The sequence below is a fragment of the Amphimedon queenslandica genome, unplaced genomic scaffold (assembly GCF_000090795.2).
Source record: "Amphimedon queenslandica unplaced genomic scaffold, v1.1 AMPQUscaffold_12804, whole genome shotgun sequence".
Lineage (NCBI taxonomy): Eukaryota > Metazoa > Porifera > Demospongiae > Haplosclerida > Niphatidae > Amphimedon > Amphimedon queenslandica.
Genome location: NW_003546960.1, coordinates 16,379 through 25,682, shown reverse-complemented (window position 1 = coordinate 25,682; position 9,304 = coordinate 16,379). Strand labels below are relative to the sequence as shown.

Sequence of the window (9,304 nt, the reverse complement as noted above, 5' to 3'; positions counted from 1 at the left end):
CCACCATATTTTATCACTGTGACCACACCCGCTAAATTAACTATCAATAATAACCATTATAATGAATAATAAATATTTTTGCGTCTATTTATAATAATTTTGGCGTCTATTTAATTTAGCTGTTTATAGCTCTCTTGCTAATATAACTAAATTTAGTAGACGCTAAAAATAGTTGGCTTAAGGTAATATGAGAATAAGTGTGATTTACTATTGCTACTCTTTTTTTGGCACATGGATTATAGTGGGATAAGAAGTAATAGTCTAAGACTCTGGCTCCTTCATTGGCTTGAAAGCAGTAGACCTCTGAACGGCCCATTAATTAATTGTGTATGTGCTGTTATTAGGGGGTTAAACTTTGTAGTTTAAACTGAACCACAAGTTTAAAGGAAATTAATGTCTCACGAAATTTATCAGCCATATATTAGTACACTTGCATTGATGTTTTTCTCCATTGCATAATATACATGTAACTATGAAATTATAATTACATTTAAACAATTTTATTATCTAATTTTTAGTATTTGCCTAATTTGGAGACCTGGTTGCAGGAAAATGTAGATAATACTGGTTTGGCTGATAATCTTGAGGATGCCCAAGTGCAGTGTGATGAATTTAAGCGTCAGTACTCTCTGGAACTTGAGAAAATAGATAATTTAACAGTGTGTGGTCAGGATATCAATAAACATATTGATGAATTGGATCAAGAAATTTGGGGATGCACTAATATTGAAGAGATTCATATGCAACTTAATAATTCTGTTATTCATTTGTCTAAAATTAAGAACCAATTGATGATGCGTTTCAGAAAACGTATCTCTAATCTAGAAGAATGTGTAGAATACTATTTGTTACAGTATCGCTTTCGGAACCTCATTAAATCTTTAAACCAATTAAATTCTTTATCTGTGCAATCTCTAAAAGTGTGCGTGAACTTTGAAGAAGTTCCTTTAATGGAAGAAAAATTGAGAGATGGCAATCAGAAATTAATGGTATATGTTTCAAAATTATAATGTATATATTTATAAAAAATATTTGTAGATTTTATCACAAGATATAGAAATGTTTTCAAGTGCTGTATCTGAGTGTGTGAGTAAAGGTCATTATCAGTCATCTTCTATGACAATTCTTAATCGAACGTTAATTGACAAAAACCGTTTCGTTAAAGAAAATTTTGTGAACCGACAAAGAATTGTACAGTTTAGTATAGAATTCTTCACAAATTATAAAAAAGTTTGTTTGTTTTATTTATTAACTTGTATTTCAAATGTTAAATAGCTACTATCAACTATGGAGCACTGTCAAGCACAATTTTCTTCTCATGAATGTGGTCAAAGCTTAGCTGATATTCAGTATCAGCAAGATTTTCTGAAAGAACTCAAAGATTCTCTGCATGAAACTGTAAATGTCGTGAAAAGCCAAGCAAATCACTTGCTTGACATTTATTTGGGATCAGAACAAGTAATGAATCAGTAATTAATTATATTGAATTTCTTTTTCAGGAACTAGAAACTAGTGATAATTGGTGTACTGAAAGTAATACTCGAATTCTTGTTACTCCTAAGAAAATAAGCCAAGATAGTGCTACGTAAGTCTACATGAACTATAATTCATGCATGCATGTATTACGATGGGTAGGGTTATAATGGCAGCTGCTAATATTCACAGTGATAAAAACTAATAAAAAATTTCAATTACCGTAAATGTTCAAATAAATGCCGGGCTTGAATAAACGCCTGACACTAAGAATCTCCAAGTATAGATACGCATATTTTACTCAATATAAGTCTCCCAATCTTTAGAGTGTCCCAAATGGCCTAACTTGTTAAGCTGAGTGCATTGAGTCTGGAGTTCTGGGTTCGAATTCCACATGACAACCATCATGTCCTCCATTCATGAAGCTGTGCTGCAAGGATTTTGAAGGAAACTTGTGTCACTCCAGGACAACGATTGTTTATGATCTATAGCCTATTGCACATAGAATGTTAGAGCTACCTACAGCAAGGTTTTTGTCTCTGTAAAGCTATGTTGCAATCAGTTATAGGTACAACAAAATCGACTATTTTTGGTATACTTTAGCTGTTGTAACAAAGTTATACTTGATAGAATCTAACTCTAACGTGTATAATTACTTTGGAAAGTGTAAGGGTCTTTCATATGATTATAATGGTTTCCAGTTTTACTTTAGCATGTTTTGAGAAAAGGGAGAATAATGAAATAAATGGCATTTTAAGAGGAGAAATGGGCTGTATCATTAAAACTATAACATCATCTGTACAACATATAACAGTAGTGTTGAGAGGAAACATCAGGCTTCTTGATGCATCAGTTTCATTTAAATGAGAACAGTCCTTTGCTAAATATAGCTCCTGAAAGAGGAAAAGGAGCGCAAAAATAGTGACAAAATCCCAACCGCCTCTGTTTGCTTGGTAACAATACAAATGAATGAAGGTTGGGCTACGCCCATGCACCATTTTCAATCCCTTTTATATGCTCTATTATTTATGGTCGGTCATGATAATAAACCACACCCAAGTCACTGAACACTATACTAACTAGAATGGGTGGAGAGTCCTAAGATATAGTGAGACAGAGTGAGTAGAGTATTTCTGAAAAGAACTGGCCAAAGCAGCTTCAAAGAGTCGAAGGATTAGTAACAGTAAGAAGAATGACAACTCAAGAACACTGCATTTGGGTACTGTGCTTCAGTAATGTGCCATTTTCAATTAAAATAGCATCTGGTGGCTTTGCTAGTGGTGGGAAAAAATTGTGAATATTATCAGCTGCAATATAAGCCGAACTACAGTATGGTAAATAATTGCATTGTATTAAATTGTATTTAATATCATTAATCTAAACTAGAATACCGTATAGTGCTTTATTTTTGAGGAGCTAAACTTTCGGTATTTTTGCGGTTAGCATGAAACCGGGAAATTAAAGATCCGCTAAAATTTCAATTGCCATTAAAGGTGTGGCACTAACATTGCGAATCTGCAAAAATTATTTCTGCGAAAAATTGATTTTTATCAATCCGCGAAATATTAGCTCCGCAAAATTAAAGTGCTATACGGTATTCATTTGTGATTGTGATAGTCATACTGTTTACTTTTATGTAATTATAATTAATGTTGTTTAAATTTATCTATATTGTGGGTTTGCCTTCAAAACTATAATTGGGGTGACCCTGAGTGAGCCCAGCATCAACAACACCAGTATGTATGTATAGGTGTGTTTTAATGACGCATGTGCTTTTTTCTTAATAGGAAGTACTATGAGAGTATGGGTCAATGCATCAGACTAGAAAAATTTCTATTCTGGTGCATTTGATGCCTACTACCATTTGTTTAATTTGATGCCTACTACCATTTATTTATATAGCACTTCCAATTGTGATGTTAGCAATGTGTTGTATTAAGTACCCACCTTTAGTCTGTACACATACGTCACCCCTTGTTATTTGTATAAAAAATGTTAACTTTTCATAACCTATGAATGTAGTCACATTGGTGGCTATCATGCAATTCAATGAATTTGGCAAGACTAGAACTGTATTGCAGTCCAAATGCACCAAGGATGGTTAAAGGTGGGCATCTACTATGTAGCATTGTTTCTTGAAACTTGTGGTTAAACCTTTGATGTGGTTGGGCAACATTTTGCATGAAGTAGAGAGACTCAACTTCATGCAACATGTTGCACAACCACATCAAAGGTACTGGCAACAAAGTTGCATAGTGGATGCCTATATTAAGATAGCAGATATATGACTTTCTTCGTTAATGTAAGTCACTCTTATCAAGTGAATGTCCATCATAGCATGAACTAACTTGGTGCGAAAAACCAAAAACTATGCATTGCTATATTTGCCTATCTAGCTATATCGTTTTTTGCAGTGACTGCTTCTATCTGTGTTCTTGATGCTTGCTGAATGATACAGCCAAGGTCAATTAAATTGCTACAGGGATTATCAAGAATTATATTCATCAAGTTCTTAGCTTCTTAACTCTCTTTGCACGGTCATCCATAAGTATTGTTAGTTTCTCAAGATCTGTTGTATGTACGTTGCTTTGCTTGCTTTGGCTGATCCGTCTAGTAGTACAGTAAAAGTAGCGCATTTCATGTATACCCTTTGTTGTTACCTTTTTTAAGCAAATATTTGATAGCATAATCAAAAACCAGTATTTACATGTACATTGCAGTGCAGCTATAGAAATAAAGCCATAGTTTAATTTGTTTACTTTTTTGAAGTTGGTTTTTGAATCCTAAATTAAATTTATTCACGTTTACTTGATTTAACACTGATCTATGGAAAAAGATTGACGATTGACACTTATAAACTGTACTTATTAAGTTTGGAGTATTAATTTTTGCTATTTTTATGTTTCAGTTCTGTTTGGTCGCACCAATTCAATCGAGCTATTTTTGATGGCATAGTGCACAAAATTGGAACTCGTTTGTCACGACTAAATCGTCTATGTGAAAGCCGTCTGCTAAGGCTTGATCAAAGTAAAGATGTAATTCAATTTGAAGCTGAAGTCCCTAAAGTACAAATTTCATTGTTATTATTGTACCATTGTTTGGTTTATTGTTGCAGATGCTAAAATGGCTTGATGAGGTTACTTCAGCATTAAAAAAGACCCGCAATGATTATGGTGATTCAATACAAGATGTTCAGAAGCTATTGCAAGATCATGAAACATTTTCCTTCAATATTGTTTCTCCAATGCATGAAAAAATTGGAGAGCTCAAAAGAAGACTTGCTGGTTTTGAAAAGTCTGGTCACTATGATTTAAATAGGATTCGTAGCATTGGTTCTCACTTAGAGCAGCAGTGGGTCAAATTCAATACTGATGTTGAAACTCGCTTATCTAACTTAAAGCTTTCTCTGTCATTTCAGGTACATTGATTGGAGTTTTAGTGTTTTAAATAATTTTACAAAAATGATTATAATGTTACTATTTTTGTGAATTAAATCCTCGTATGTGCCACATAAATAATGTTATTTCTATAAATGCCCTCTAATTGTTTACTTTTTATATTTCTCCTGTAATAGTTTTATACATTTTAGGAAAATTCTTTTAATGCAAATAATTGGTGTGTACAATCAGAGCAGTTTGTTCAGACACTTAATGAAAAAATGAGCTCTTGTGACACTGCTACTGAAGCAAAAGGCCTTAAAGATGAGCTTTCTATTTATCTTTCTGTCACAAAAGAAGAGCAGTTAGATCGTGTTTCTAAGGTATTTGTAGTACATTTGTACATGTACATGTTGCGCTCAATTTTTGTATTGTTCATCATTAGATTAAAGAAATCAGTGGATTTTTGCATAGCAATGTTTTGAGTGAAGTGACCGCACATTTAAATCAAGTTACTGAACAAACTCTAAAAGAATTTAGTCTTATTGATGAACAACTAGCTTCGTTACATGTGAAACTATGCCAAATAGAAGAAGAAAAAGATAAAGAAATGAGATTGTTGAAGCAAAAAAAGTAAGAAAACCTTTTATTTCAGTTATCAATATTTAAAACAGGCGTGTAATTGAAGAACTAATTGCTACTGAAGAAGTATATGTTCAAGATCTTAAACTTATTGTTGAGGTTGATTAATAATTATAGAAATAATGTTATAGATATTAATATTAGACGTATAAGCCACGATTTGTCTCAGAGTTTTTACCAGATAGTCTAAAAGGAAAAGAAACAATTGTGTTTGGAAATATACAATGGATAGCTGAATTCCATATTGAGTTAGTAACTTAGTATGCATTTGTCAGATTTTATGCTTTTTGTGATATACATGTACATGTTTTTGCATGTATTTTTGACTTGGTTGTGTTGGGTAAAATGGAATATTGTTTGTCAACAAAATTGGGTAGAACTTTCGATAATGCTAACAAATGTGTAAAGTAACGATCTTTTTTTGCAGAACACTATGGCCGCAAATTCAAAGTGCTGAGAAGGACTTGGAGTCATTGGCTCAAGTTTTTATTGATAATGTAAGTGTATAATTTTTTGTGTGGGTATATAACAACATATTCTTGCTCAAGGCTGCAGTTATGACTGACTTGTATGTTCCATATTGCCAAAATAAAACAAAATCGGAAGACTTGTTAGCTGGACACCGAAGTTATTTGACAGTTAGTCACTCTGAATGTGATGGGTTTTATATTTTTTGTAGAGAGTTTCAAGTTTATTTGGAACAGATGTACCTCTGTCTTCATTGCTTATCAAACCTATTCAGCGAATAACTAGATATCCATTACTCTTAGCAGTAATTGAATATTTGTTTACTTTATTTCTATATACTACATTAGGACTGCTTAAAGTACACTAGACTGTTAGGTCATGATTTTAATTTGTTACAAGTAAGTTTATTTTAAAAAATTGCTGAGATTTTTTTGTAGCTTGCGGTAAAAGCTGTAGAGGAAATTCCTATTCAAACTAATAATGCTATTCATTTAAGTCTTTTAAAGTGTGAAGAGGTAGTGTACATTATTTCTTATGTAACTGTGAATGTTTTGTGAAATTTAGGGACTCAAATGGCATAAATTTGGTGAACTATTATACCAAGTATTTGAAATATATTATTTAATTTTTAAGTTTTTTGTACATAGGGCTTATTATTAGTTTCAGAGCCACGTTTGTTAATTACAACTGAAAAGGAACGTCACGTGTTTTTATTTGAAAATACTGTTGTTTTTGCTAGAAAAATTGACCTTGGGCAAGCAAAATTCTCATATGAATATAAGTTTAAGATTCCGGTAAAATATTGTTTTTATAGAATATTATAATTTCCTTTTTAGCTCACTTCTGGTGTTCAAATAATTGAAAACATTGATGGAGAGCCATTGAAATTTGCTTTTTTCACAGTTGATCATCGTATGCATTTAAAGTGTTCTAGTATAGATGTTAAGAAGTCTTGGGTAAGGTTTATGAAGTCCTCCATTCAAAAGCACATTGAAGAAAAAGATAGCAAGTTGCGAAGTTTGTCTATATCAGGGAACCGTTTGCGTTCTAATGCTGTCTGTACTAGTGATGCTTTAGCTAAAGACCTGTCACTTCAGTCATCTCCTTATTTACCACGTCGACCAAGTTCTCCATTCTCAAAAACACGTATTGATCTGTCAAAGAGTGTCCAAAATTCTTCTCCACCAGTTTCATACAAACGGGTTAGTTTTGCATTATTTACAAATGTGTTTGGTGATTGTTTGCATGAAAACTACATCTACATACTGTATGTTATATGTAGTGCTATTGTTTTTAAAAACATATATCTAATAATATTGTATTATGCTATGTATAGTTTCGTGTAAAAGATGACTATATTCCATTACACAATGATCAACATGGATTGTTGTTAAAGAAAAACCAAATAATTGAAGTAATGGAGCAGTTAGATACAGGAAGATGGTTTGTTCAAGCCACCAGCATTACAGGACAGGTTGAACATGGATGGGTTCCTTCATCAATGCTTGAACCTGTAGTTGCTACAGTTGATCATGGGACATCTGAAAATTGGAGTATACAGTCAAGAAGGCATACTGAATCAAGTGCTAAGGATTTTGCAAGTCATCAGGTGGAATCATTTACGTAATTATTTTACATACATGTAATTGTTGTTGTGCATTAGGTCATTAATGCTCTAAAGAAGGCTACACTTGGTGGTATAATGTCAACGGATCAGTCAGCAGGAGAAGTAGATTTTTTTGAAGGCACTGAAGTAGGAAAAAAAGACAAAAATGAAAGTATTGAAGCAGTTTCTTCCATGAAGCTGTCACATAAAGGACAGGGCATCACACCTGATGATATAAAGTATATGTATAAAGATTTATTGTATACTTAGAAAATACCTACTTATTACATGTAGTTCAAAATTGAAGAGGAAAGGAGTAGTTCGTAAGCGATCAAGCAGGACGCAACATACTAGTCATCGTGATCAAGTTTGTTACTTTTTGTGATTTGCATAATTGTGATTTTTAGTATTATACATAAAAAATCCTATGCAACTTGTCTATTTCATCAATAAAGTAATAAAATTGTGTGCCATGTTTTAATGGCAATTTTGTGTCCCTTAAAACATTTGTTTTGAACCGAAATATTTGCTGAAGGAAATTATTTTGTTCTTCTGGCATATTATTCAGCATGTGGTTACATACAGCAGAGTTGTCACTTGCCATTATATGCATCATTATAGTTTGTCAAATAATCTATGACATTTTGTTTGATTTGATTGCTGCTTTGCCAATTTGGTAGGGTTTAAGTAGTGGTGACGATGAAAATTTCAACACCTCAGGTCTTGATGCTACAGATGAGCAAGTTAAAAAGGCCAGAGAAAAAATTCAGTTAGTGATTTGTTTTGTGTCAGTATTAAAATAGTTACAGGTACATCATGGCTGAATTATATGAGACTGAAGTCGAGTATGTGAATAGTCTTCAAAAGCTTGTTGATGTTAGTTGAAGAATGAGTTTAATTTCATTTGCCACGGTCTCATAGGGATTTATTCACAATATTGTTGCCAATCCTACGCTTCCAGAAGCACTCCAAGGAAAGGAAAAGATGATTTTTGGAAATGTTTCTAATATTTATGAGTTTCACAAGTAGTAAGTTGCAATGGACTTAATGATTTTTACCAATGGATAACAAAATGTAATAACATGGGAATTTAAAATTACATGTCCATGCTTTGTTGCATTGCACTTGTACATTGCACTTTTTTCTAATTATTGAGTAGCTGAGTCATGTACCGTATAGTAGAAAATTTTTGTGGCCCCAAAAAATTGTGGATCCATCCAAAAATCAATTTTGTGGCTTTAATTTTTGCAGTTTTCTACTTTTCGGCCATCTTTTCCAGCCATCTTAAACCGTTTTGAATCAATTGTCCCGTTCATAATAAATAATGTATGATGTTTATTGACTTTAATTAGATTCGAAATTTGCTTTTTTTATATACTGTATTTCCAGAAAGGGCTATCGTGGGTTGTCCTTTACTTTCTATGACGTCATGTGTCTTGCAAGATATTTCAATATTATGCATGACTCAAGATGCTGTTGAAATATAATATTCATGATCGCACATGATCTTTCATGCTACATGGTCATGGATAATTTTCAAGATTAAAAGATTTTATAAGAAGCACAAAAAGTGCAAGATCATGAACTCATGCATGATTTGCAATCATAAAGGATCTTACATTCCTACAAGATCTTAATATGATGCAAAATCTTTAATTTACAGGATCTTGCATTCTTACAAACAATACAAGATCTTCATTCATACATGATCTTGATCTCTTGAAAGATCTTGCAATAG

General features: G+C 32.6%; 1 protein-coding gene across 1 annotated transcript in view; it reads left to right on the top strand.

The window, feature by feature from the left end:
• Positions 1–385: 385 nt before the first annotated feature.
• The window catches only part of LOC100633528 (kalirin-like), a 22,332-nt gene continuing 13,413 nt past the window's right edge, over positions 386–9,304 (top strand). Inside the window, exons 1-25 of the mRNA XM_020002915.1 lie at positions 386–396; positions 517–989; positions 1,039–1,230; positions 1,276–1,458; positions 1,500–1,585; positions 4,382–4,538; positions 4,589–4,891; positions 5,063–5,233; positions 5,296–5,483; positions 5,525–5,591; positions 5,637–5,740; positions 5,920–5,989; positions 6,041–6,130; positions 6,172–6,264; positions 6,308–6,358; positions 6,398–6,475; positions 6,525–6,563; positions 6,608–6,754; positions 6,797–7,162; positions 7,297–7,569; positions 7,624–7,805; positions 7,861–7,933; positions 8,247–8,335; positions 8,376–8,442; positions 8,488–8,594. Of these exons, the coding sequence (XP_019858474.1) occupies positions 741–989; positions 1,039–1,230; positions 1,276–1,458; positions 1,500–1,585; positions 4,382–4,538; positions 4,589–4,891; positions 5,063–5,233; positions 5,296–5,483; positions 5,525–5,591; positions 5,637–5,740; positions 5,920–5,989; positions 6,041–6,130; positions 6,172–6,264; positions 6,308–6,358; positions 6,398–6,475; positions 6,525–6,563; positions 6,608–6,754; positions 6,797–7,162; positions 7,297–7,569; positions 7,624–7,805; positions 7,861–7,933; positions 8,247–8,335; positions 8,376–8,442; positions 8,488–8,594 (3,425 nt within the window). The 5' untranslated portion in view covers positions 386–396; positions 517–740. The remainder of the gene's footprint in view (positions 397–516; positions 990–1,038; positions 1,231–1,275; positions 1,459–1,499; positions 1,586–4,381; positions 4,539–4,588; positions 4,892–5,062; positions 5,234–5,295; positions 5,484–5,524; positions 5,592–5,636; positions 5,741–5,919; positions 5,990–6,040; positions 6,131–6,171; positions 6,265–6,307; positions 6,359–6,397; positions 6,476–6,524; positions 6,564–6,607; positions 6,755–6,796; positions 7,163–7,296; positions 7,570–7,623; positions 7,806–7,860; positions 7,934–8,246; positions 8,336–8,375; positions 8,443–8,487; positions 8,595–9,304) is intronic.